The sequence below is a fragment of the Macaca nemestrina genome, chromosome 13 (assembly GCF_043159975.1).
Source record: "Macaca nemestrina isolate mMacNem1 chromosome 13, mMacNem.hap1, whole genome shotgun sequence".
Classification (NCBI taxonomy): Eukaryota; Metazoa; Chordata; class Mammalia; order Primates; family Cercopithecidae; genus Macaca; species Macaca nemestrina.
Window position 1 is genome coordinate 113,914,728 of NC_092137.1, and position 27,627 is coordinate 113,942,354.

The following is a 27,627-nucleotide window of genomic DNA, read 5'->3' on the forward strand; positions in this document are numbered from 1 at the left end:
CTTTCCTGCGCGGTAGGTTCTCCTTTAAGAAAGTAGCATCCCTATGAATATTTAATACCGTGCGCGGGCCAGCGGGGCGGAGGGGAGCCCACGGTCCGGGTTTCCGCGCGCGCCGAGACCCGGGCGCAGAGCGAGGGCGTCCCCACCAGCCTGACCGCCGCGGGAACTCGGGGACGGGGAGGGCGGGGGTTAGCGGGAGGAAAGGGTAGACTGAAGAGGAGCTGGGAACGGGAAGGGGGCTCGGGGCGAACGGGCCGTCGTGTTCATTTCCATAAGAAAGCTGAAATCGCAGTTGGAAGCAGGATTTCTCGCCCCTGCGGCCCTTCCCCCATACCCGGTTTTCTGCAAGAAGCGGGCTCCGGAGCTCAGAACCCGAAGTGTGTGCTCTGGTCTTTGATGATGTTGATAAAATGTGGTTTCAAATGTTGTCCCGAAGAGGCCGGTTTCCTGTCTGTGTGTGGAATGGAAGGACCGTGCCGGGTGAGTCCAGAGCACTGGGGAGCGGACAGGAGGCTCAGGGCATAGGAGAGGGAGGGCGCAGCTGATGGACGCAGGGCATCTCTGCAGGGGAGGTTCTTCGGGGGGGTTTTCAAAAGGGAAGCCAGGTTGAAACCAAGTTTCTCGAGTAAGGAAGATTGTGTGTGTGTGTGTGTGTGTGTGTGTGTGTGTGTGTGTGTGTGTGTGTTCGGGGGTGGGGAACACGATGAGGGAAGAGGTCACGAAAGCCCCAGAACCCAGGCGGCCCGCGCGTGGGAAGGTCTGGCAGGTCTCATCTCCCTCTTCAAAGAGCGGGGGAAACTTTCGCTGGCCGCTGCTGACCCTCTTCCTGCGAAGGAATAAAGTGAACTTGCCCAGATACTGGATTCCACTAGCGGTTCAATTGTTCAGTTCTTTCTGCGTTCGCATTGAGCACTGAGTTTCTTTTTGACTTGCAGTGTGAACAGCAGCCATGTGACCTCAATTCTATATGATACACACACACACACACACACACACACACACACACCTCCTAGGTACTTTATGATCCCATCTGGAGAAATTAAAACCCAGATCTGTAATGTTTATTCTTAGATAGTTTATCAAAAGCAGGGGGGAAATGTGTGAGACACATGTCTGCAAATATAACAAAAGTACTTTCCCTTGTGCTTGAAAAGTTGCCTGCAAATGGCTGGCTTCCGTTTACTGACTGCACCACCTGTACCTCTCCATGAAACTAAATGGAGTCAGGAATAAAGCACCAATCAGATCAAGCAATTAAATACCAATTATGACTATTAATGACTTTATTACTAATGACTGGAGTTGAGGACTCCAAACCCGATTGAGGTAATCAAGCTGTTTTAAAATTCTGCTACCTGAGATTTTTACCGCATTCCTTCCCCAAAATAAGAGGTTAAAAAAGACAGAAGTTATGTTTTCAAAGAGTTCTCCAGTAGGTATTCATGGTCAATGTTGAACTTATTTTTCTCAGTAAAGTGTATTGCTACTGCTAGTAAATAATGGAGTCTTCCTTTCTGGCTCTGCCAAGTTATGCAAAGTGTAATTGATGATGGTGGTTACACAATATATGGTACTTGGTTTGGATGCAGAACTGGGATGGGGCAGGGGTGCTTTCTTCAGTTACTCTGACAATCTGGCAGACCCTGGAAGATTTTAAGGAACAAGTGTTTTAATTCTTCAGATGGGGTAATGGCTATTGGGATGTTTCGAAGGTGAGGAAATGAAGAATGGGGAATCCAGACAGCAAAGAGAAAGAAGGAATTAGGCCTATGTTTTGAATTTTCTTTTTGCTCATGAGTTGAAATGCCTTTAACTTGCCATAAGTTACGTGACTGAAAAGAAAAGGTTACTGAGAACAGTATATTGGTGTAAAGGCTACTGTGTAGCCGGGTTTATTACTGAAGATGATTTGCCAACCCTCCTTGCCTGTTGATTGACACCCCTTCTTATCCCACATGGAAGTCCCGTTCATTCTGGGATAGGAGGAGAAGGCCTGGAGGGAGGAAGGGAATAAATTCCTCCTGGAGTCCATGAGAAGAAAGGAGGGGGCAGTTAGTAGGAATTCTTTAGTCACCATGAAGCAGGCTGGGGGCAGCTGGGCTCTTGGAGGAGCCAGCAGCTCATCTTGATGTAGGTCATCTCTGTTTATTGTCCCATAGTTCAGCTTTTCAGGACACAAGAAGTGTTTGGAACAATGAACTTCAAGTCCCTGGCTTGGGATCTTTCCCCTTCACCTCCCTCCTAGGTGGAAGCCTACAGCAGCGCAGCAGCATCTGGTTCTGATGTGTTTACCAGGCTGGTATGGAAATGCCCAGGCTGCATGGCAGAAACCTGAGCTGCTAGTGACAAGCACACTCCTCTGCTAAGCAGCGAAAAGTTTTGATACTTTTTGAGCACTGGGTGGCCTCTTCTCTTGATGTGAAGCACATGATCCCCCCCTCCTCATTTCTATTTGTCAGAGTTAATTGCCCTGCAGTGGAGCAGCTCACACTTCAGGCAGTGCCAAGAAATACAACAGGGAAGGAATCCTGCACAGGTAACAGGATGGCATGGTGTTACCTTAGACACATAGGGATTCAAAAACCTCAGTGGAATGGAATGGGCCTGGGGTATTCTCCCTTTGGTGCCTACCTAGGGACAAGCCTCTTTGGCCTGGCCCAGACTGTGGGCAGCTTATGTATGATGGCCCTGAGTCCTGAAGGTGAAGCTAGTCACTTTCTCTAAGTGGACAGTCGACTCCAGAGGCAGTTCTAAAGAGGAGAGCCTCAGGTGTCCACAACAATTTCGTTTCTGTTCTGGGGCACCAAGAGGCACCCTGAGAACTCAGAGGACCCAGAGGCTCCCCTCAAGCAAATTTTCTGCTGACCCTGGACACCCCTTGAAAGAGGGGACAAGAGGCTGCCTCCAGCAAGGACTCCCAGCAAACAAGTTCAGCTTGGGCTCTGCCTACCACTAAGCCTTTATGGGGGTGGGGGGAGGCAGAGTTCCTGAACAGGGCAGAGACAATCAGTTGTTCCCCTTTCTGGTGTCAGAGGCAAAGAAGCCTGAAGGGCTGGCGGTGGTGCTGGCTCTGGGTTTATTGACTCTGTGATCCTGTCCAGCTGTCCTACAGGGAGTTCCAGAGCTCTCCCAAAGTGCATGGGGAACTGCACAAGCAGGACTGGGGCACAATACCAGAAGTTATTTGTCTCCTAGAACCTGGCACCCGCTCCACTTACCTTACAGGAGACCCACATCACTCAGTTCCCAGGACACCTGGTGGGAGAGTCTGGTGAGAGTTGGAGGCAAGCTTCCTCTACTTACAACTTGTTTGAAAATGGACATAAAGAGGAGAACAGACACTCCATCGCCCATACAGGGCCTCCTTTGTGTCAGGAAACCTATCCTCTCCCAGGGCACCCTTGACACTCCCCTAGGTGGACCTACACATTGTTCAGGACCTGTTCCCTGTCCCCAAATAAATATAAATGAGTTTGTTTCTTTAAAAGAAATATTACATCTTTAAACTTTTCCCAGCCAGAATCCACTTAATTTCATCAAGGTCTCTTGCCAGCAGCCATAACCCAGGCCAAAGAGGCTTGTCCCTAGGGAGGCACCAAGGGGAGAATACCCCAGGCCCATTTCACTCCACTGAGGTTTTTGAACCCTTCGGTGTCTAAGGTAATACTACCACCATCCCCACCTGTTTTCACTTCTTTCTTTGTGTCTTAAGATTGCATTTTAGGAGGGTTTATATAATGTTGTTCATGTCAGCAGCCCCACCCTCACCCCACCGCCCTATATGGAATTATAGTTGGAAAGCACACACACATAGAAAATCTTTGAAGTTTTTTTTTCTGCTATTCTTCCTGACTAGAAGAGTTGACAAGACATAGACACATTAAGTTGCATAAAATACAGTAGCGTGATCAGCCTAAATGCATCTCATTTGCACTGTTTGTAGCCAGGGGTGGGGGCTTGTGTCACTCATTGCCTCCCCCTCCTCCGCCGAAGCCAGACCAGCCGGCTGGAATTTCAGAGCAGGCCCCAAGGCAGCAGCCATTAGGGAGGTGGAAGCCCTAGCCCACCCCAGGTCAGCGGGGGTAGGGGGTGGATAGGGAAGTTGTCTGGAGGTCTGGCCTGAGGGCTTGAACCAGCTTTGGCAGACCTGGGCTCTGAGAGGCTTGGCCGGTGGGTGCCCGCGGCTGGAAGTTGCAGGTCTGCAGCCATGCTTCTGAGCTTCTCCTGGGCTGAGTTCAAGAAAGGGGACACCAAGAAGTAGGGGAACAGTCACTGACTATATTTTACATCCACGCCTACCCCTTTCCCAGAGTTGTGTTCTCACCACCCACTTTGTCGGCGGACGAGAAACACTCCTGCCTTATGGGTTCCTGCACCTGCTCCTAGACCTGAACTCGGGCCCTGAGCTCCTCACTGCCGCCTGCTCTGTACTGAGCCCCACTCCTGAGACCGCGAGGTGCCAGAACAGCGCCTCTCCCACCAACTTCTAGACGCCTGTAGGACCTGCGCAGGAGCCTTCAGAATCCCATGGGGGTGTGGGGGTGAAGTTGGAGGTCATCCGGGTGATTTTTTCTTACTTTTTCCCAATTGTTCTCCTGCATTGATTTCAACTCTTCCAGTCTCCCGGTGCTGGGGCGCCAATCCTTTCCCACCAATTCCTACCCATCAGCTGGAGGTCCTGGCCCAGGGTCGCCCCAGGATTCTATGGCGGCAAGGGGCGCTGAGTAGAGGGACGGGAGGAGCTGGGTCCTCGGGAACCAAAGGGGACCTCAGCAGGGGCGGAGTGCGCAGCCTTGGCTGCTGGGAAATGCCCAGCTAGCCGCTGTGAGTGCTCACAGCTTGTCGTGGGGGCGTCCGTTCTGCAGCTCAGGTGACTCAGACGCCCCGCCAGCCCCACCAGCTCCCGGCTTCTCGAACGCTCTTCTGCTCGCCCAGCGGGGAAACTTCAGGGCCTGCCTCGTCAGGCCAGATTGCAGCCCGCGACCTTCCCGGATTAACCAAGGGCGAGGCACGTTGCCCAGCAAGGCTGCCGCGTAACTGAGCCTCCCGGGGAACAGCCATGACCAAAGACCCGCGGGCCCAGGCGCGGGCACCTACCCCTACCAGCGCAGGCCTGTGGGAGCGCAGGGGCCGAGGCCGAGACTCTGGACATCCAGCCCCACACCTCTGACGACCCGGGCACATCTGCGGAGCCCGGGAGAACAATCAGCGGGCTCTGCGTCCCGGGAGCTGGGGACACGCCTGCAAGGTGTGTGATCCTTTAAAGATCCTTAGTACTAGTTTTGCAGGAAGCCTTTGTTATAGCCTTGTCAGCCTGCGCGCTTTCAGCAGCTCCCCCTCCCGGACCCCTCGATTCCCTCCCGGCTCGCCCCCAGCGGAGAGGGCCTGGCGCAGGGGATCTGCCCAGGATCAACCGCCCTCTTTCAGCTCCCCTTCTGCAAGGCTCTTTTCCGTTGGTGACAATCTCCCCTCCGTGCCTGGGGCAGATAAGCACGGTTAGCCCCGCCTGCAGTATTGGGGCGATGCTGTCCTGGAAGAACCGGCTTTCTGAATGTGACCTCGGGATGCTGCAGCGGCGCAATACTGCTACTGCTGAATGAGTAGCTCTCCTGCCACCGCAGGGCGACTGCGGTGGGCACAGCAGGGCGCACAGAGGAGGGGGTAACCTGCCCGCCCAGGCTAAGGATTTGAGGGTTCTGACAAAAAGAGCTGGTTGAGGATGACACAGTCGTGAACAGACCTGGCTCCTACTGCCCCACAAGACAACCAGGTCCCAGTAGTCTTGGGTACCACTGCCCCCACCATACCACCATTGTAAAGTACGGAGTCCTACTTAGCCAAGGTGCAGCTCTAGGCAGGATCTCTGAAGGATGCTCTGGCACACGGATGGTGGAGGTATAACTTTACCTGCACACAAGCTTACATGTGCCCTGTCATATATGGCTACACGTTTCCCCATTTCCCCACAGTCTTCCTATTTAACCTGTCTTCATTCCTTCTTTCTAGGGCTTTCCGCCTGCACACAGTCATTTGGAGAAAATCAAGTGAGTGCACCTCTCCCCACAGAGGATTCTGTATGTTATGTAACACACTCACACTGGGATTCCTCAAGTTACCATTTTGCCCCAAATCAGCCAGCACTTGGTTTTCTGGCGGGGGTGTCAGGATGATGCAAATGGAGATGGAAGCTTCATTCCCTGGGGGCTTTTATTCCCCTCCTTGAAGCCCCAGTTCAAGGCCCAGGAACAAAGGGGAAAGGTAACTGATCTCTCTTTTGGTCTTTCTCTCCCCTCACTTCCACCCCCTCACCTGCAGTCCCTCCTCTTTGATAAATAGAGGAAAGCCTTTGGGATCAGGTACATATGTAAATACTGCTGACCTTGGCCGCCCCTCCTCACTGAGAAGCAGAAAGCCCGTTTCAGGTGCAGGCTGCTCCGTGCCTTTGAGTGTCCACCACTTCTACTCCCCCAGGCTGTGTGGGACTCAAGGCTGCTCACTTAGCCTCCCTCTCTCGTTAAAAACATTCAGGACAACTATTAAACAGTTCTTGGAAGAGTTAAAGACCTTCTTTCAGTAGGGAAACGTTTTTAAAGCCCTGCTTGGCAGAAATCTTTAAGGCGTACAAAGTCGAATCAGTAGGCTTGCCTGAGCGATTTTGAAATTTGAAAGATTTCTCCCCATGAAATGGTAATTTAAAATAGTTCGGAGATGTTGTTTTGTTCTACGATGGTTTTTTCACTATTGTCACCTAAAGATTCTCAAGACTAAGCTACTAAGACATTTCTTTTCATTTGGTCAGTTTCTGGGTGATACTATCCTTTCTGATTAGACCTATTTAATTTATTTTTTTAACTCTGCAGGAGAGTATTCAACCTTGGAAATGTAAGTGAAACAGACTCACCCTCCTTCTGAGACCTTGATAGGGGCAGAAAGGAACAAATCTGGCTAGCCCCACTCACACCTCAAAGTTTCCCTGTCTAAACCTGGATACAGTGAGGGTGGTGGGTTTTGACACCGTTTATTTTCTTGCTGGCTCGAGGAAAATTCTTTGAAAAGAACACCTATTCTATTTCAGTGTGCAATGTTCCAGCCGACTAAATGGGCTTGCCTTATGCGGAGAGGCAGTCCTGGAGGACAGAGCTAATGGGTGGTCTCCCAGGAAGCTCATCAGAACACCTCTTGTTCCTTTTCTTTAAAAGAAAAAACAATTTAAAAAAGTTTTTGCTTCCCTCTCAATGTTCATTCCATTATTTTGTAGCTACAATAATGAAACATGGGCAGCAGCGATCATTCTTTTTGTACTATGTAATCATGTCTAGTGCTGGGACCTTACAAAGCCCCAGACATACCTCAGGTGTATTCAGCACTTTTCATATTTATTCACTGCTCATTGGGTCACACAGATAATTCACACTTGATTCCACCTTCCTCTGGACAACTCTCCTTCAAACAACACCCCTCTATCAACTTATAGGGAAAGGGGATTCCCTTAGAGAAAACTTCTTGAATTAAAAACCAGACTCCGTTTCACCAGGTAACTGATCCTGGCCATACCGGTGACTAGGAAGTCATCACCTAACACTCTACCTAGATATAAACTCTCAGGAAGGAGGCAGGCTGGTGGGCACATTTCCACAGACATTTCTAAAACTGTGACAACTGAATACATTTTACAGATACAGTTTTCGTATATTCCCATCCAGCTTAAGGCATTTAAAATGCAATTTTGTTCACATGCACGTGCGTGCACACATACACCACACGCACTTGTCAACTAGGGGGATATTACCAACCCATTTCCACTGGGCAATTCTGGTAACAGCAACTACAACTAAGAAACTTCTTTTCTGAGGAGTAAAAAAGAAAACAAACACCTCTCTATTTTAAAAGGTTATTTTATATTGTTTAGCATTCTTTCAAAGCAGGAATTGGCTGGACACTTCTGCTCCCTTTTCAAAGAACAGGTAAACTACTCTCCTACCCACCCCCCTCCCCAAGACCCAAGCCATTTTTAAAAGCTAAAATTTCTGTTTCCAAAGGAAGAAAAAGGAACAAATTCCATTAATGAATTACATACATGGAATGTGGCTTGTCTAGGACATTTGTATTTGTAAATAAATGGCTCCCTGTTTATTATGTATGTTTTACTGGAAGAAAAAAAAAAAAAGGAACTCTAATGCCTCTGAGCATGTTATAATACATCAAATATCTCCACTTACGGTTTGTTTAAGTTCCACTGTTTCTTGGTACACACTAGAAAGAAATCGGGTTAAATGGAGTCAGTTATGGGGTTTAAAAGTCCAGGCTGACTTGGGGACGCGGCACCTCTAAAGTTCTCCTGTTTGCCAAAGTGAGGGGGGAAGGGGAAGTAGCTCCCCAGGAATCTTATGGGGATTAATCTGGGGTTTCGTCTTTGTCCCGGGATCTTTCTAGGGCTGACCACTGCCTCCGTTTGCAGCTTCAGAAGCGAAGCTGGCGTGCGATCTCCTTGGCGGGAGGACTGGGCACAGTCCCTGCCTTGCCCAGCTGCCGGAGCCCGCACATCGCGGTCTCAGGATTTCCCCGTAGGCCTAGGCCTGCAGTCCTCGGGCGGAGACGGGGCCTGGGGGAGGGACCGTCACCGGGCCAGGCACAGGCAGTCTACCCCGGTGCCTGTAGGGTGCTCGAGTTTCCCACACGCGGGAAGCGGAGGCGTGGGCCAAGCGCCGGGGGCTACCCAAGAACACCACTGCCCAGTGAGACGCGCAGAGCCTGGCGGCGCGAAACTTCCACAAAGCCGCCGGCCGCCTCCGGCCTTGCCTCCGCTACGCAATCCCAGCTGCCTAGACCTCGGTGTCTTCCCAAACAATGAGCCCAGCCAGTGCACTAGACTGTTCCGCTCTGACTTCTTCTGCCCGCACATGGGGACCCCAGCGAAAGGTTACGGGTTGGAACCAGTCTGCGCATCTCCTTCCACGCGGCGCATCCTTCGGGAAGACAAACAGAGTACGTCCCCCACATCAATTTCAGGCCCTGGTCTGTGGGCTGGGCCACAGTCCTGGAAGACCCAAGGGGTCACGGGTCCAGATCCGTCTTTACTTGGTCCTCAGCTCCAGGACTCCAGGGCCCTGGGCAGCAGAGAGGTGGATTTCAGAGAGAGTCCGGGTCAGCCAGGCCTTGAACTCAGCCCCTCTGAACTCCACCGTCAGCAGCGGGGGCGGCAACTCAACTCTCCCGGGAGGAGGATGCACCCCCAGAACGGAAAATCCGCAAACGTCGCGCAGAGACCCACAAGCATTTCTACCTTTCTTTCCACAAGCCCCCCAGAAAGTTATCGCCAGAACCTCTGGGACCTGAGCCGACTCCAGCCTCCAGCAACTCCCTCAACCTTCCAAGGAAACTTTCAGAAGTTTCCCTTTCCCTGGCTCCTCAATTCCTTGGACTTTCTCCAGCCCCCAGGTTTGCTTATTACTCTGCTGGCTGCCCTTTAGTCTCTAGGGTTCCCCAGGCCTGAGTGTTTCCAGAATAATAATAATAATAATTGTTATTACGAGGCTGGGGAAGAACAGGATCAGAGGGTAGGAGGGACTGAGGGAGAGAGTGGAAACGTTTATGAAAAGGTTTATTTAAACCTGTGTTTCAAAAGGGTTCAGTTGACAATTATCAGTAACCCCGATAGACAACTCCATTAAAAAAAAAAAAAAAAAGAATTTACTACTGCTCTTGAAAGCCGTTATTTTTTACATCGCTTTTTAGGAAGATAGATGAACAAAACATCGCGTTTCAAGCCATTTTGATCTGTAATTGAAAGGCAGGATCGGTTTGTATTCTCCTACGGCTTTTACAGAAGTTGCAGTGATCCAAAGTCGGGTTGCTGTGTCAGAGTGGCATTTTTATTAATGAGAATACAAAAAGCTTGCATATTCTTAGCCCTGCTTGAATTTAGTTGCTAAGCAACCGGTGTATGGTAATTCATCCGCGAAATTTAAATCTTTGAGAAAGGTTCGTGCGTTTTGCTGAATGGTCGCCACGAGGAAAACAACTTGTGGGACCCGCAGCAGCTGCCACAGTCTGGCCGCCCGGCCGTGCCGGGCCGAGCAGGGACCCGGCCGCCCCACCGCGACCGCCACCGCCCCACCTCCGCGCCCAGCCCTGCCCTCCCTCCCGGAGAGAAGCGAGCTTTGGACACCCGGCTGCCTCGGGTCCCCCTCCCCCTCCGCCTCTTCTGATCCCGGGTTTTCACCAGAGGCAGGCCTTCCACCTGACCCAGTCGCCCGTACCCCTAGGGCTTCGGGGTCCAGACTGCGAATTTCCGCATTCCCCTCCGCTCACGCGCACCCACATGCACACGGCACGCGCGCGCACACACCAGCGCACACATCGTGCCGCCACGAGAATGACTGTTGCCCTCTTCCCAGACCCCTCTGAGGTCACTTCCAGAGCCAACTCTTCCTTGAGGAAGACCGGACTCATCAAGAACGCAGCCCACAGCCCGCCAGAAGGCCAGGCGGCCGCCTCTGGCCGGCAGTGACATCATAGGCTCCTGCTCGCCAAGCTCGCGCCCACATTTTAGGATACAGGAACAAACACGGATGTGAAATCAAGAATGAAAGAGAGAGTAATCTAATTAATAGGCCATGAGCCAGGCTAACAAAATCAAAGAATCTGATTACACAAGTACCCGTCCTGCTATCTCCGCCGCCCCCACCCCCAGCTCCTCCAGCCTGCGCACTATTTCCTTTCCTAGGCTACAAAGTTCAGGATGCAAACGCAGAGCCCTCTGCTTTCCTTATTGAAATCAATGTCAAGCCTGCCATGGGGATCCCGCACCCAGGAGGTCACATGGGTGAACTTCAGGCCCTCAGACCAGCAGCCCTAAGGAGCTGAGATGACCAACTGACCTACAGAACTTGGAGAGCCTGAGGGGTTGCCTCACACTTCTCAAATGCATCACTCTTAACAACAGCAGCAGCAGCAGCAGCAGCAACAACAACAACAACAACAACAACAACACCTGTGCTGATTGCTTATGCTGTTAGTAGCTGGACTAGGACAAAGGGCTTCTCCACTCACAGTCATTTTATGGATCATCTAAAGTTTTTTCTTCAGTATAGCACAACTCTTCTTTTTTCACATCACCTTGCTTCTGGGTCACCGCAAACTCCCAACTCTTATTACAACTCCCTTTCCCAACATAGATGTCTGAGCACAGTCAGGTATTAGGATATCACTGAAACACAGCATCTGCTCTAATCGTTGCAGCCAGCCACGTGCATTTCACGAAAGAAGCAAATTCTTTAATTTCTGTCTTTCTGCCTTAAAAAAACAATCAGGTCCACCTTTTAAATAATTAATTTCAAGTCTGCATCCAGTGCCAATACTTGTTGCATCCATTTTAGAGTTGATTAATTACCCTGGAACTTGGGCAAACTACACTCCATGTGGAGAGAATGTTTCTTCCTTCAATTTAGTACTGAAAGCTACAAGTTATTAATGGATTTTACTCAATTTACATACAAATTAGTGCAAATATGCCCATCTCTTAAAGTACATTTTTGTATAAATATATAAAAGTATCATTTTTGATTTAGCTTGAAGAGGTTGATCATTTATTACAAAAATAAACGAATAAATACAACAATATATTGTTGCTTTCAACAGGATAAATACTTTACAAATATATAATTTAAAAAACAAATTTAATTGTTAAAATTATTTAAAATATTACACTTATCGATAAAACTATCAATAGTATATACTGCATTTAATATTAGAACCAATTATTCTCTGAATGTTCAAAACCATTCATACAAAACAGATTATGAGCATGGTCATGAGCAAACACTGGAGGCTATAGGGCAGCAGAGGCAATCGCTAAGATCAATAATGAACAGTTCTACCTGGAACAAAGAAGTAGTCCTTGGCTAAGTACTAAAAAAAAAAAAAAAAAAAAAAAAAAAAAAAAAAAAAATTCAGAGCAACAACAGCAAAGTGACTATTTTTAATACACCTTGAATGATTTATCGCACAAACTTGCCAGGGGAAAATGGTTGTGGCGGTGAGGTGACCGACGGAGGCTTGGACAACTGATCAAGAGCCACAGGAGACTGTAAACTGTAAGTGGGCCTAGCTTGGGATTGGCAAGGCTGATGGAACAGAACTTTGTCACTTTCCTTTGGGTTGGAAGGGGAGGAGGGGTTGGATTGAAATGGAGGAAACAAATGGGCGCTTTACGAAGCACAAGACACTTGCGCTGCAAAGGAACACAATGACCAAATTCATTAAAAAGATCTGGTGATATATAACAATATTTTCATTATTTACATGTGTAACAATATAAGCCTTAGCACAAAACCTCTCAGTTATATCTGCCCTCTTTTGTTTTTCAACCATGAATTTCATTTTGTAATTACATTCAAAGGGTTGATTAAAAAAATGGAGTGCAAGCATTAGCTCACTTTATAAAATGCAAATAATGAAACAAAATGGGTTTGCTTTCCTAGCTTCTCCAATTAAAAGTTACTCTGCTACCCCCAAATCAGGGATTCTTCCAAAGTAATCAGCAAAGTTTGCTTTTTAATAGAAAACAGTGTGAAATCTAATGTTAGCTCTTTTGTTGTCAGCTAAATCAAGTAAGTAGATACCTCCCCATATTTTTTTAATAGACCCATTACTTGTCTAATCAACCACCACCATTCCCATAGGAAAAACAAGATTCCATCTCACGTGCCAGTAGTATCCACCACATAAAAACAACCTGACCAGTCCTCAGCTTTCCACGAGGACTTTTTTGCTTGCCTCTCTAGACACCCCCAAAATGGTGAACTTCTTCCCCACCCCCACTCCAGGTTGTAAATTTGCTGGGCATAGGGATTACAGCAGCAAGAGAAATAGGGAACAAGAAGGCAGAGAAAAGTAAATTGTGGTTTCTGGTCTTCATTTTTTTTCTTCTCTCTGTTTAATATATGTGGCCTTTTTCAGATTTCACAAATCAAAATGATTGTGATTTTTAGTAGGATTTGGTGTTTAAAATAATGCAACCCAATACATGGCCATCTGGCTGGGCTTGATTTATGAAAGTGACACAGGGCCTGTCTGGGAGAAATAACTGTTCCTTGCTGGTCTCACAGTTTTCAGGGTTTTTTAACCCCTGCATTGGTATCACAGGGAGAGGGAGTGAAGATGAGAGAAGGAGGAAAAAAAGTGAGTGACAGCTAAGTGAGATTGGGGGAAATTGGTCTATAAAATCATTGCTCTATCACTGCTAAATACTTTTTTTTTTTAAAGTACAATATATAGGGACTCAACTAAGCAGAGCCTTTAGCGTCTTAAGTACTCACAACCTGAGGCATTACACTTTCATTTCCCCACATTGTAAATATTGAAACACTAACTTGATCAATGTGACCACTCTGCAGGGTTTAGGTAAAAGGTGACCTAAAAACTAAAATCCCCAGCACCAGTAAAGAAGATCTAGAATCATACTGGGGAGAGAAAAAAACACAGAAATATAGAACCTTAAGTCTGAGTTGGTGATTGCACAGACGATATGCAGTGTGGACCATAATCAGGATTTTAGAACTATATTCTTTCATTACAGGGGGAAAAAAAATCCCCAAAAGCTTAATAATTTAAATTTAATTACATATAGTTATTGACGGGAAGTAATTGATATCAAAATATTTTATAAGACTTATAGGCAACTCTTAACAACTATAGTCTTGAGAAAAAGAGAAAAGAGGAACATGTTGGGAGGGGGGCAGGAGAAGAAAAAAGCAGCTGAACTTGGGGGGAGGGGCTGTATTAACCATTAATAACCAGTTGGCTCATTTTTACTGGTGATATCGTTCAATCTTCCGATAAGAAACACAGGTATCTCCAAGAAAAGGGTTAATATTTAGGCAATCTCACCTAAAAACACTAAAGACATCCACTAAAATTAAGGGAGAGAAAAATATTGTGAATTTATGGATTAACGAGGAGTGACTACGATGTTAAAATACTAGCTGTCTCAGCAATGCCTATGCTTTACTCTAGATTTCCAAAAGTACCTTAAGTGGAGCAGGCTCTACTTCCTCAACGCTATTACTTAAGGATTTTCATTAGTAAAAAAATATTTCTTAAAGAACTCTTTTCTTCCCACACAGTGTTTACGCATCAGACACAGACTATTTCATTCTAACAAATTTATTTTCTCGATCAGCTCTTACGGAATCACTACTCAAATTAAATTACAATCAAATGATCACATCAAAAGATACCCTTATTACCTAACAACTGTCCATATTTTCATTTCATTTTGATTTGTGCTCGTCTGAAAAAAACACGTAATACAAGATCTGGGGAAAAATAAATTACCGTTTTGCAGCAGTTCATAAGTATTCTGAATAAAATATTAAAAGAAGTCATTTAATGAAAATATAAAGCAAATATTTTTAGATCAACAACGGATCTAACAATTCTATATTGCCGTCTTTTGAAAAGTCTGTTTATTAAAACCTACCAAAAACACTGCTTGGAAATGGCAGTATTATATAATCACATCCACAGCACCCATTCAATCAAAGTTGGCAACGGATTGAGGAGAGAAGTCCAGAGAAGTGCAGCGGCTGGTGCTCAGTCTTTCTAAATTCCTTTATCTGAGTCAGTCCAGAAATAAAAAATAAAAATATTAATAAAAAAAATATTAGCGGTGGAATCTTTAGGCATCGTCCACCCTGAATGGCAGCCGTCAAAGCCTGGGTACGCGGCCGGGCCTGGCTCGGCGGCCTTGCTGGCTGGGTCCCCGATCTGCTCCCAGTCCGCCCGCCCGCCCGCGACCCGACTCGGCCGGGGCCTCTCGCCACTCCTCAGCGGACGTCCCCCTCTCCCTCTGCTCCTTCCCGATGCTTTTATTTCCAAGGTTACTTTGAGGATACTTTTCTTTTGGCTTTGCTATTCAGTCTGTTAGTTTCAGAAGCTGTCAATATAATTATTTTTTTCCTGGAGACTGTTTTCTTTCCCCCTCCTTCCCATTTCAGAGGTGATTTGTTTGTTTCCAAATGACTTTAATATGGCCAAGAAAAACAGGGTCCCAGAGCACGGTGTCGTCCCCTGATGGAACCTGGTGCCTCTGTTTTCTCTCAGGTCGCTCCCAGGAAATAAAGTTTTCGTGGATCTCTTTAGGCAGCTATTTTGGGGAGAGAAAGTGAAAGGAAAGGGGACTTTCTCTCTCTTTTTATCAAAGAGGAGAAGACGAGGCAGGTGCTGTCCACCGCTGCCGTGTAGGTCATCTCAGGGTGGTAAAACCTCACGAGTGCAGTTTTGGTGCGTCAGGCATCTTCACCCTTCTTTAAAAACAAAAACAAAAACGAAACACCACCACAGTATAAACGAGATCTCATGATCGCCCCCTTTTTCTCTTCCGGTTTTGTTTGTTATACATGTATATAAAACAGTCTGGGTGTTTATTATGCTTTTTACTTTTTGGCCCCTCCTTCCTTGCACTGCAAAAATGCCTCCTTGGTCTGTCTCTCCCGCGTTCTCTCCTCCAAGGGCGGGCATGCCTGTCTCTGGGTGGAGGGGAGGGCGGAGGATGGGCCTGGGCTGGAGCCCGGAGCGGCCCAGGTGCAGGGTCGGCGCAGCGGCAGCGGCAACGGCGGCGGCGGCGGCGGCGGCGGCGGCGGGGGCGGCGGCGGTGCTGACGGCGGCTGCGGAGGCGGCGGCGGCGGCCCTCTTCGCGCTGCGCCCTGGCTTCACTGCACGCTCGTCTGCAGCCCGTGGTGCGGCGGCGGCGTGTCGGCGCTCACGGTGCCCACCTGCGAGTAGACGTCGTCGGGCGTCTGCTGTTGGATCCCGGGCGGCGTCATGCGCTTCTCCTTTTGGCGCCGATTGCAGAACCAGACCCGCACCACCTCCTTCTCGAGCTGCAGGCTGTCGGCCAGGTTGGTGATCTCCTGCGCGGAGGGCTTGGGGCACTTGAGGAAGTGGCTCTCCAGCGCGCCCTTGACGCTCACCTCGATAGAGGTCCGCTTCTTGCGCTTGCGGCCCTGCGCCGCGATCTTGTCGATGCTTGTGGGGCTGCCGGTGCTTGAGTCCGCCTCCTCCAGCCACTTGTTCAGCAGCGGCTTGAGCTTGCACATGTTCTTGAAGCTCAGCTGCAGGGCCTCGAAGCGGCAGATGGTGGTCTGCGAGAACACGTTGCCGTAGAGCGTGCCCAGCGCCAGCCCCACGTCCGCCTGCGTGAAGCCCAGCTTGATGCGCCGTTGCTTGAACTGCTTGGCGAACTGCTCCAGGTCGTCCGACGTCGGCGTGTCCTCGTCCGAGTGCGGGTCGTGGCTGTTGAGTCCAGGCCCCGCGCCGCCACCGCCGCCGCCGTGGTGCGGGGGTCCCTGCGCGTGGTGCGGGTGCGGCGGGTGCGGGTGCGCGTGGTGGTGGTGGTGGTGATGGTGCTCGGCCAGCTCCGGCGTGTCCCCGCGCACCAGCCCCGGGTGCACCAAGCTCTGGGCTCCACCGCCCGCGCCGCCGCCGCCGCCGCCGGGCCCTGGGGGCGCGCTCAGCATGCCGTTCACCGTGAAGCCCCCGGGCTGCGAGTAGAGCAGACTCTGCGGCGGCGGCTGCTGGCCCCCGGCCATGGACGGGAGGTGCGCGGCGGCGGCTGCGGCGGCGGCGGCGGCGGCGGCAGCGGCAGCCGCCCCCCAGCCCCCAGGGTGGCCCTGGTGTGGGGGCGGCGGCGGGGGTCCGAGGTGCGGCGGCCCGCGGTGGTGCAACGCTGTGCCCGCGTGCAGGTCGTCGCGCCCGGCGCCGCCCTTCACGTCGGGGCCCTGCGGCGGTGGTGGCGGCGGCTGCGGTGGCTGCTGGGGGCTGCCAGCCATGCCCACGGCGCTGCCCGACCACGGCGAGCTCGCCTCCACGGCGGCGGCGGCGGCAGCGGCGGCGGCGGCGGCGGCGTGGGGCAGGGCTGTGACCCACTGGTGCGCGTGGCTCAGCATATGGCCGCCGTTGCTGGCGGCCATGGCCCCCTGCATGAAGTCGCTCTGGACCATCTTGACAGAGGACGGGTCCCCCCGGTAGGCGCCCGAGGTCACGGCGGCGCTGCCCGGCTGCATGCCACCGCCCCCGCCCCCTGCGCCGCCCCCGCCGCCACCGCCGCCGCCACCCCCGCCGCCGCCAGCCCCTGCCGCGTCCGAGTGCACAATAGAGCCGGCCGCGAGCAGGCTGTTCCCCGGCAGGTAGGGGTTAGAAGCCGCCGTGGCCATGCCGCTCCGCTCCCGCCACCCCACCGCCGCCACCACCGCCGCCGCCGCAGCAGCAGCCGCGGCCGCCGCCGCCGCCGCCGCCGCCGCGCCCCCCGCCTCCCGCCTCCTCCCCCCCTCCTTCCCCGCCCCCGCCCCGGGCCCCCGCCGGCCCCGCCGCCTTCGCCGCCGCCTCCTCCGCCGCCGCCTCCGCCCCCGCCGCCGCCGCCGCCGCCGCGGTCCCCGGCTGCAGCTGCAAGGCCGCTCGGCAGGGCGCGGGGGTCGCCGGCCGGCCTTGGTCACCAGCAGCAGCAGCAGCAGCCGCAGCCGCAGGAGCAGCGCTCTGGGGAGGGGGGCTCGCTTCTCGGGGTGCGCTCCGTGGCCACCCCCTTCAGGGGGGGTCGTGGCCGCCCCCCAGCCCTGGCGCGCTGGGCTCGCTCCAGCGGGGCTCTCCGGGCTGGGCGGGGACCTGCACTCGGGGCGCTCTCCCGGGACGCGCGGGTTCCCGCTCCTCCTCCTGTCCTCGGGCGAGCCCGGACTCTGCCCGGTCGCGGGGCTCCGTCCACCTGCTAAATGAAGGTTTCACGGGAGATAACAAAGAAAGAAGCTGCTCCTTTCTTCCTTAGCCAAATTACGGATGACCAGCAACCGGTCCGCTCCTTCCCTTGTGCGCTCTCTCCTCTCCTCCTCAGGAACACATTTCACTCGTTTTCCCTTAGAGTAGTAAAACTTTTTCGTCCTTGAAGGCGTGGTGCTGCTGGCTGCTCGCGAATGCGGAGAGGGGAGGCTGGCTCCTGCTCTCCCCCTCTGGTCCTCTCGTTTCAAGTTTTGTTCTGTCCTAGGAAAACTTCTTGCGATGGTGCATTTCTCTGAAGTTGCTATTGCCCGAGCTCTTGGTTGCCTCTGAAACAAGAGTCCTTTTTCATTCTCCTCGCAACAGTCACAGTCTGATGCGACATCTTTCCTTTTGGGCAGAAATTAGGAAACAAATATAACAAGGAAAAAACTGAACAGGAAAAAAAATGATGTCGAATCGCTCTGTTACCTTGTTGCTGACGGTTGGGGTTGGTGTTTTATTTTTTTCCCAGCAGTTGTCTGGAGAAGGAGGAGGAAGAAGAGTGCATTGGTGGAGGTGGAGGTGTGTGTGTGCATATAGGGGATCGATCCTTGATACACAACAACTCCAGTGGGCACGTTGCACTGCTCGTAGAGTGCACCGACGGCGGGCGCTGGCGCTGGCCGTGCTGGAGCAGAGTTGCAGCAGGAGCTCGCTCTGTGCCCTCGTTCGCGCTCTCTTTCCCTCTCTCACTTTCCCTCTCCCTCCCTCTCTCTCTCTCCCTCTCTCGGGCGCCCGCTCTCGCTCCGATCTGACAGTTCGCTCTCTGTCCCTCCCTCTCGAGCGGGGACTGTCGAATGTTTACCCTCCGCCGCGAGCGCGCACCCACCACCACACTTTCCCAAATACAAGGAAGTCGAGCACCAGGGCCCCCGCTGATTGGCTACCCGCTGGGTGATTGGCAGGCTCGGAATGACGGGCTCAGGACGCGAGGCCCCCCTTCCGGCCGTTCCGATTGGTTGCTTTTTAATTTAGGCAGAGCGTCGTAGAAGCTGGAAATCTGTGGTCCCCCAGCCTCCCTCCCCCTCGCCACTTTCCCCTCCCCGCCCCTCCCCCGCCGCCCCCTCCGCCACATCTTAACTCTTAGTGTCCGGCCCAGACGTTGGCGTTCCCTCGGCGGCTCTGGGTGTTCGCAATAGGTCTGGGCGGGGGGAAGAAAGGGGAGATAAAAGGGAGGGAGGGACGGGAGAGGGGAAGAGAATCAGAAGGAAAACGAAGAGGGAAACATGAAAAATAGCAACCTGCCCACCCCACCTAGTACGCGTCGGGTTGCTCACCCCCTTACCCCCGCCCCGCCAGAGATTTGTAAAGCGCGCGGCACGGATGTACCATTCAAGCTAATACCTATAGACAGATGTGTCCCCAGTGGTTTCAAAGTTTCCTCTTCCCTTCACCAGCCGGCCCCCATCTCTGATCGGCGGGGGTGGGAAGCGGGGGCTCGCATCGCCAAGAGCTCGGGTCGTGGCCGCGCTCCTTGGAAATTCGCCACCGCAACTTTCCGCAGCCGCTGCGCGCCGGCGGCGGCCCCCTTTGTTTAAGTTCTCGGATGCCATCATCTGGGAAACCTGCAGCCCAGGACCAGCGCGGTGCCCGCGCGTGCGAGACGGACCGCTCGCTGCCGCCGCTTGCTCGCTCCTCCACCCCCTCTCTCCCTCCTTCGCTCTCCCTCCCTTCCTCCCTCCTCCCTCCTCTGGGATTCGTGCAAGTAGCGTGCGTGCCCTTGTGAGTTTGGAGGGTGCCGGTCAGCGGAGCCGTGCGATGTATTTGAAAAGCAATCAGTCCGACCTTCCCCCATAGATTCATCGTAAGTGTATTCGACCCCGATGGCTTTAGGAATTCCCGCGGCAGCAGAAGCCGGGCGAAAGAACCGGAATCGGCTAGCCGCGCCCTTCTCTGCTCCACCGCTTCCTCGTGTGTGTGTGTGTGTGTGTGTGTGTGTGTGTGTGTGTGTGTGTGTGTGTTATTAGCGGTGGGGGGTTTGCCCGCTCTCTATTCTTAGGCATGGTGGTGCTTTTTTTCCCTTTCCTTTCTGTCTCAGATGGATTTGCGTGGTGGATGGGGCTGGCGGCGACAAACGCTTTCTCAGCTCCAACCCAGCTGAAAGAGTTAAGGGGGACGGGAGGGGGAGTGCACCCGGTGGGCGAGAGAAGCGGGGGTGGGGTGGGGTGGGGTGGGGTGGGGTGGGGGGACGCGGCCAAGCGGAAACGTTGCACAGAGGAACCTCAGCGAACCAAGAAAAAAGAGAAAGTGGCAACGAAAACAAGGGCAAATTGAACCCTCCTCGGGGATTTCCAATGAACTAACCCAACTCGGACATTCAATAAATACATGGCTCTTAATGAGCGTGCGTGTGCGTGCACCCCGCACCCCTAGCTGCGGGTGCGCTCGCCTTGCGCCCGCCGCCCCCAGCCAGCGCCTGCATCTGGCAGTCCCGAGCCAGAGCGGCGGCCCAGAACGCAGACGAGGAGCGGCCGCCGGTGCGCTCCGATTAAAATGTGAACGGGCCTGCCCTTCTCTCCCGCTGTATCGTGCCTCTGCCGAGCGCAGTTAAGTGAACTCAGTGAAAGCAGGAGTTCTCCTGCCCAGCCTCAGCCAGGCAGCCCCTGCGTGATCTCAAGATTAACACTAGACGCGTAGAATTTATGTAGGCTCTCGTCCAGCTCCTGCTTGCCGGGTGAGATACCGTCGTAGGTAGGTTTTAGCAAAGCCATTATTGCCAAGGTATAGATACCAAAGGCGGTGGTAACCAAACCCCAAACAGAACGGATTTTTTTTCTTCTGCGTCCCCCAAAGGTTGCTTTTTATATTTATGTATGCGTATATGTATATATAAAAGATGGAACACAGATTTCATTGAATAAATCTGAGATCTCCAGGTGCAGACGTTTGAATAGTCGGTGCCAGCACCCCATGTTTTCCTTTCCTGCCGATTTTGCTTGGATCCGGCTCAAAAACCAAGAGAGTCTCGTGGTTTTGTTTACACTGAATGGGGAGGATAGGAACAGAGCCATGGGGCCGCCTTTCATTAATATACAGTGAGGATTTTGTCTAAATTACTGCTATGAATTTCACAGTACACGCTTTCAAAAGCAGTCTCAGGTGGCCTGATGAAACGTGATAGCGCCTCTGCAAACAGATCCACTTTCTTTCTTTTCAAGGAGGGTGTGTGCGCGCGTATGGGAAGCCCCCCAAAACGTTGTGCTCCTCGATAACAGAAATACACTTCTGTTCTGAGGTCTGTCCCCTTCTTCCTCCCCCCTTGCGTCGTACTTAATTCTCGAATCGCTCCCCGGCCTCTCTCCCCCCTCCACGCTGCCCCACCCCATCCGCCCCCTCCCTTTGCGAGTGTGATTGTTTTGTCTGGAAAAAAAAAATCCAAAGTATATAACAAGGGGAGAACAGTTAGTGCTGATTTTCATTTGCATACATTTTCATATATTTTGGTGAAAATAATAGACTAGTGGAGAGCTGGGCTTCGAGGCGTCAGTGTGAAGGGAAGGCTAAGGACGCATCGGTGCTGGAGAGTTGAGAATATGCCTACCCCTCCACTCCCAACCCAGTCACCTTATTTGAAAAAAAAATTAAAAAACACATTTTATTTAAAAACCTAACCCTGGAAGTTTGCTCGGTAAGTGTTTTTTCATTTTCTTTCCCTGCTTTCTCTTCTTTTCCCCCTCCTTTTTGGCTTATTTATTTATGTCCTTGTAGGTTTGGGAGCTTATTTTCATTGCTTGGGACAAGAGAGGGTTCACAGAGCAACTGTTTGAAGGAAGGAAGGGAAGATATGTTGGGGGGGGGAGTTAAAAAAATCCAACCCTGCTAAAATATTACATAAAAAGATGGACTCAGTCCAAAGCCCCACACAGCAAAAGCCACTTTACTTTGGAGGGGTGGGGGGGAAATGCTATTCATTGTAATTGTTGATCGTGAAGGTGGGGTGCGGGTGGGGGGGGGGAAGAAACCTTGGAAAAGAAGTGATTATTAAGCATGCAGTATATAAATATTTCTTGATTGGGATTTTTTTTTTTTCCCCAGAGAATCAGGACTAGAGGGGAAGAAACCCTATTTCTGTAGCCAGTGGTGATGTCCTGAATTGTGTGTGCCTGCCTGGATTGGGGTGGGGGGACTCATGCTGGGAGCAGGAGGATGGAGTGAGGAGGGGGACTTGGCAAAGGGAAGGCAGAGAGCTGGAGGAGGAGGAAGCGAGGCAGGAAGTCAGGGCACCCCTGGTTAATGCTGTGTCTGGGGAGCAGGCGGGGAGCTGCAGCCTCCCAGCTCGGTAGTGAAAGCCCATCAGAAAGAGGGTGATCAATCAAAACTAACCAGGACATCCCTACACTTCATTCCCAACGGAGGCTGGAGCTTTAGCATCGCAGACTCGATTTCACTTTGTTTTCTATTTTTGACAGCCTCACTTGTTCCCTCCTTGCCACTGTTCCTGGGTTTTGTAAAAATTGAGGGTGCAGTTACTTGCTAGGTGCAGTTAATTAGATAAACATGGCCGGAGGACATAGCTAGGCCAAGTCCAGGCCCATTTGAGTGCCTTACCTTAGTGAAATAGGCCGGAGAAAATTTTAAAATCTTCTTGGTTTTGTTCTTTTAAAGGAAGCTGCGTCTGTGATGATGAGGGGGGAGAATCCAATGGCTGGAATTTTATTGCACTTTTTTACACAGAACACCTTGCAATTTAGAATTGGTAATTTATTTGGAAACAGTTGATGCCGAATCAATGAAACGGTTTGTAACGAGGGAGGAAGAGGTTTCAGTTGGGGAGGGGGCTAAGAATCGCCAGTTTTGCACTCCTTGTTTACGTGCTTGGCAGCGTTGCTTTTGACTGGGGTTAACTCTGTGTGCTCCATTGGACCAGATGCCATATAGAGCTGCTCCCTGAAGATCATTTGTTTCCTTGATGGGGAACATTTCTGAGCAGAGCATATTGGTTGCCATAGAGAAAGAAATAAAAGGAAGAACACTAGTCACATTAAGCTATATGTTTGTGCACTGGGCTTTAGATAAAAGAACCTTGGTTCAGCCAAAGAGAAGAAGCCAAACTAGAGATTTCTAGTGCCACTAAAACTAGCTTTATTTTGTTTTGGACTTCTACAGTTGAAACATATAAGCTAATTTTATTGGCTGTTGTTAATTTTATATGACACGGTTTACTGAACAAAATAAACTTTGCTCAGGAGTCGCACTATTGGCTCGTCAGCAGGGGGCGCACTGACTCATCTTAGCGAGTACTGAGTAAAATGTAGCTGTTTCAAAAGCAAATCTGCTCTTCCAAACTTGCCAAAGGAACAAATACCCCTACCTTTCTATGCATATTCACAATGAGGAGGGAATTCATTGCATAACACAGGGTTTTAAAATATGAGGACAATGACTTCCCCATCCCCCACCTGCCCACGTCTGTGAAATGGCCCAGAAAGAAATACAGTTCAAAAACTATTCCTCCATTTCAGTGAAGTGTATTCTGGGCTGGAAAACAGAAATGAGATGTGAAGGCAAGAATAGTTTTTGAAAATTATTATTAAGGGGATTTAATAGGCTACTCTTAAGAAGCTACCTTTCAGGGTTTTTTTGTTGTTTTTGTTGTTGTTGTTTTAACAGTCAAGAAAACGAAATGCATCCTAAGGTATTATCTGTTTAAATAATGAAAGTTCTTCAACCTGATACATGCTTTGACTTCTAAATGCAACTCTGGGTCCTAGAGATTTAGTCCACTGGCCCAGGATCACTTTTACTCCATTTGATATGTAGTGGCTACTTTCATTCTTGTTACCACTTATGGTTTTAGAAAGATTTTGGATTTATCCTTGAAAGACTTGGCAGGGAAAAGAAAATACAAAATAGCCACGGGTTAGAGGTAACTGTGGGCTTGAAACTTTTTAGTGCATTACTTAACCCAGTTGAAGAAAAGTTTCAACAGAGCCACAAGGTTTCTGCCTCAAAGATATTTACATACTGCCAGTGAAGACTAAACTTTATTGTGGTAAAGGACAAAAAAGATACGTGGAAAACTTCCTAAAGTAGTGAAGGGCAGATCCTGACTGGTTCAGAATTAGTCAGTTTGTCATTAAGAATTTTCCCAAGGAGATTCAGAGAGTGTGACTAGGAAAGGGAAGCCGGGAGTGACTGGAAGTGAGAAGCTGGCTTCCACGGTTCAATAGCCGAACACACCTGTGAATGTGTCACAGAGCCTGTTAGTAAGGGCCACATTATGTGATGGCTCTCAGGTTCCTGTGCAAGAGAGGAAAAGACACTTTATTCTTTCTAACCCAGCTCCAAGTCAACCGGGTTCCAACCAGGAGAAGTTTTTCTTTGACACTAACTTTAGTAAGTCAGAGTTTGGATCTAAGTGGTGTGTTTTCTAGGAGGGTCAAGAGATTCTGGGAACAGTATAAGCAAAAGGGGCACACTCAAACACATTTTAATCTGTGATTTTCACCCCGAGCTCTCACATTTAGAGTCAGGAAAGGTACTCTCAGGTTTGTGCTAATAAAACAGGGAGAAATGAGAAAACTGTAACTTGAGCCCAAACATTGCTTTCTCTTTGGCTTTTGGGACATTTCAGACAAAAGACTTCTGGGGCAGATCCACATGAAGTGGACGAATGTCTCAAAGCTCTAGCTTACTTTGCATGCCCAGGGCTGCCGAATGCATTTAAAAATTATTAAGGAGAAAGGAAACTTTTCAATTCAGCCAGACATTCTGCAAAAAACATTGGTGAGGCAATCATTATATATATTTAGAGCATAATTTTTGTGTGCCACTTTTCATGAGATCTGTGATTGTTCCTGTCTTGCTGCTACTTACTTTCCTTTTTTTGAAAATGTAATTAAACAATAAACAGAAAGATAAAATGCTTGCCCCTCATGATATCTATAGTCCTAGGTTCCTTAATGTAAAAGAAACAGAAAATAATAAATCTGGGTAGAGCAACAAGTTAATTTGACAAGAACTAACGTATTATAGAGATGGCTTCAGTATTTTATAATGATTTGAGGGTGGAAGTGATCAAGCTGAGTATGAATTAAGATTCAAAGTGCTGGGCGAAGCTACAGACTTTTAATTGTTGGGGATGGCGAAATTGCTTTTGCCAAACGAGAGAATGAAGAACATTACCTGGGTCAAATGTGCAAAACACAAAGTGGGTATTTACTCATTTGTTTCCATTTGAGAATGATAAGGAGCTCTGATATCGCTGCAGTTCAGAAGCACATTTGCCATTAGCATTTACAAATTAAAATGTTAAGCATACTGTCAACCCATACTCTGTGTTATATACAAAGGGGACGACTCTTCCACGGTAGCTTTTGGGTGGAAAAAAGTATTTGTCGTCTTGGCAGTGGATGAGTCGTTTCTTGGTCTTGCTAAGTTTTCTGAAGTGTTTCTTCCCCTAATTATTTGTATCATTTTGATAACTGATTTGTCTGATCTGCAGGAAAGGAGCAAGTACATAGGTTTTTAAATGGTTTCAAAGAGTAATACATTCAAAGACATTATGATTTTTCACCCGAAAGCAAGAAGCTTTCTTTCTGATACTTACAGGACAGCTTTAAACTACAGGGCATTTCAGATTGGGGGAAATAAACTAAGAAAGCACAGTAAGTTGGTAATCGAGTGAATGCTTTTAAAACAACCCATTTCCAACAGTTTGCCCATTCGAGCTGCATGCGGGCGTGCACCTGACAAGTCTGGTAATGAAAGCTACCAATTGCCAGGGAAGCTGGAGCTGACATAGTGTGATGGACTGCTCCTGCCTGTACCCTCACCACCCTCTCTGCCTCCCTGCTGAGTGCAATGCTCTTCAAATTTAAATTCATAGGGCTAGATAACATACAGCGGGGCTGATTGACCAGAGATGATGATGATGATGATGATGATTCATTAACAAAATTTGGTCATTTCTTAGCTAGAAAAATATTCCAAGGTCAGCTTGGTGGGTTTTGTGTGTATTTGTACGTGTGTAAAAACAACATCCAGAAATATTAACTCAGCTTTACCAGGAAAGTGGTTTGATTCTTTGAGGTTGTGGTGGTCCTAACAGAACTGAACAGCTTTCTCTGTCCTGAGGACGCTCCTTACGCCAAACATTCCTCATACATTATTATACAGCATTGCCTTTCTGGGTCGAACAGGGTAGTCTGGAGGTGGATAAGAGATTCATATGGCATACATCCCAGAAAACAATTCTTGCACTTTGGCACCTCTGTTTTTTATTATTATTATTATTATTAGATTTTTTTTTTTGACATTTGAACTTAGCTATTGTCTGAGAAGCTGGGTGCAGATGCAGCATGTCAGGCTGACGGCTGCTCTTTTCGGCATTCCTCTCAAACTGTGCTTCTGTGGTCTCTTCTCTCCAGTGAATGCTGAAACACCCAGTTCACTATCTCGCTCCTTCCCCCAGGCCCTAAGACACCCCAGTGCCGGCCCTGGATGGCCAGCCTCGGGGGTGTTTTCAAGAAAATGTGTTTATTGTTGTTCGCCTTGAAAATACAGTGCCGAATGTATTCGTTGATATTTGATACTACGAATACCATGGTTTGCAGTGATACACTTTCAGCATAAACATATCTGGTAGACGCTTTGGTGGTAGAGCTAAGTGACCTTGCTCACTGTAGCTTCAGGCAGCTTGGAGTTTGTTAGTCTCAAGTTAAAAGTTACGCGTCTGATGTTGCTTTGAAGGCTCACCTCTCTCCCTGAATTTTTGGTAGGGAGCCTGGCTACTCAATAAAGCCCAAGGGAAGGAGCTCAGGCTTTCAGTGCCATTTAATACACGTCAAATGTCAATTTAGTATTAAATCAGGGTGCAAAAAGCCTCTAGAAGTCAAGGCATATATTGTTCAAATGGCTGCATTCCCTTCATTTTTAATTCACATCACAAAAACAAACAAGTAAAACTTCACTTGGAAAAACACTGACTATTAAAGTATCCTAAATTCAAAAATACTATGATTATATTGGAGGGATCTGGCAAGCAATTCCTTTTCAGGGTTAGAAAGTAAGAGGAGAACTTTTCCCAGAAAGGTTTGCTTTGGAGTCTCCAGCGCTGAGGTCCCGATTCCACAGCGGCTGGGTCCTCCTCTCACCTCCCCCGCCCCCGTTCCTGTGATTTGTGGGCACCAGAAGCGACTTCTTCCGAACCCCTGGCGATTTTGGGGGCCCCAGGGCTAAGCTCGGCCTCCTTAGATAGCATTCTAACGGCGTTTTATTTTATTTAGAGCACAGTTTGCATAATAAAATTAAAAGGATCCCATTACTCCCCTTTTCTCCCTGAGCACTGCCCAACAAGGTCTTTCAGACTGTTATTTGAACATCTAGAGCGGCCTTCAGAAGTCAAATTAGCATTGCTTTTCTATGGGAAAGAAAAAGGGAAAGAGGTAAATAGGGCAAAGTGAGAAGCGGGTAAGGTACAAGGAGTGAGGGGGATTAAAAAATGCAGGGAGCGGTGAAGGAGACTGGGGACAGAAAAGGACAAGAGAGGAGATGGGGCAGCAGGGAGGCGAGGAGATAAACGCTGAGTCACCCTAACAGGTCATTGGGTACACAGGAGCGAGATGCCGCAGCCCAGGAAAATCCGGGTGCAAATCGCACCCCATCTTCTGGGCCTCCTTCCCGCCAAGCCGTAGGAGCGCAGGCTTGGAGCTCGGCGCCGCCCGCTTGTCTTTGTCACTGATTCGGTGCGCGGCCGCGGGCTCCCGCGGCGGGCTTTGTTCCGGCGGAGCAGGGCAGGACCCCTCGCACCGCCGCGTCCCCGCCCTCCCAGAGCTGGGGACGGTGGGGGTGGGGACTGCGCGACAGGGACCGGGAACA

At 49.9% G+C, this 27,627-nt stretch overlaps 3 protein-coding genes and 1 long non-coding RNA gene across 10 annotated transcripts in view; 2 read left to right on the plus strand and 2 right to left on the minus strand.

The window, feature by feature from the left end:
* Positions 1-19,711, minus strand: part of LOC105490157 (uncharacterized) — a 92,974-nt gene extending 73,263 nt beyond the window's left edge. For 2 of the 4 annotated variants that reach the window (XM_071077178.1, XM_071077177.1), the window contains exons 1-2: positions 19,153-19,364; positions 18,890-18,949 (exon numbers count right to left, since the gene is read on the minus strand). In XM_071077178.1, the coding sequence (XP_070933279.1) occupies positions 18,892-18,949; positions 19,153-19,364 (270 nt within the window). In that variant the 3' untranslated portion in view covers positions 18,890-18,891. Of the gene's footprint in view, positions 1-18,889; positions 18,950-19,152 lie in introns of all 4 variants that reach the window. The other 2 variants (XM_071077175.1, XM_071077179.1) reach the window with 2 other exon arrangements.
* On the plus strand, positions 5,237-9,615 carry LOC112428092 (uncharacterized). Its single transcript, XM_024795569.2, has 3 exons — positions 5,237-5,248; positions 6,007-6,044; positions 8,434-9,615. The coding sequence occupies exon 3, from the start codon at positions 8,901-8,903 to the stop codon at positions 9,468-9,470; it is 570 nt and encodes a 189-aa protein (XP_024651337.2). The 5' UTR covers positions 5,237-5,248; positions 6,007-6,044; positions 8,434-8,900; the 3' UTR covers positions 9,471-9,615.
* LOC105490322 (POU class 3 homeobox 3) lies at positions 11,966-17,440 on the minus strand. The gene has a single exon (XM_011755830.3). It carries the CDS (start codon positions 17,214-17,216, stop codon positions 15,714-15,716), a length of 1,503 nt encoding a protein of 500 aa, XP_011754132.2. The 5' UTR covers positions 17,217-17,440; the 3' UTR covers positions 11,966-15,713.
* Positions 19,504-27,627, plus strand: part of LOC105490152 (uncharacterized) — a 46,235-nt gene continuing 38,111 nt past the window's right edge. Inside the window, exon 1 of one of the 4 annotated variants that reach the window (XR_011612063.1) lies at positions 19,504-19,612. This is a non-coding gene — a long non-coding RNA (uncharacterized lncRNA). Of the gene's footprint in view, positions 19,613-21,178; positions 21,437-27,627 lie in introns of those variants that run through there. The other 3 variants (XR_011612066.1, XR_011612064.1, XR_011612067.1) reach the window with 3 other exon arrangements.

Excerpts from the sequence above, each read along its gene's own strand:
- LOC112428092 (XM_024795569.2), top strand. The coding sequence starts at position 8,901 with ATGGGGACCCCAGCGAAAGGTTACGGGTTGGAACCAGTCTGCGCATCT.
- LOC105490322 (XM_011755830.3), bottom strand. The coding sequence starts at position 17,216 with ATGGCCACGGCGGCTTCTAACCCCTACCTGCCGGGGAACAGCCTGCTC.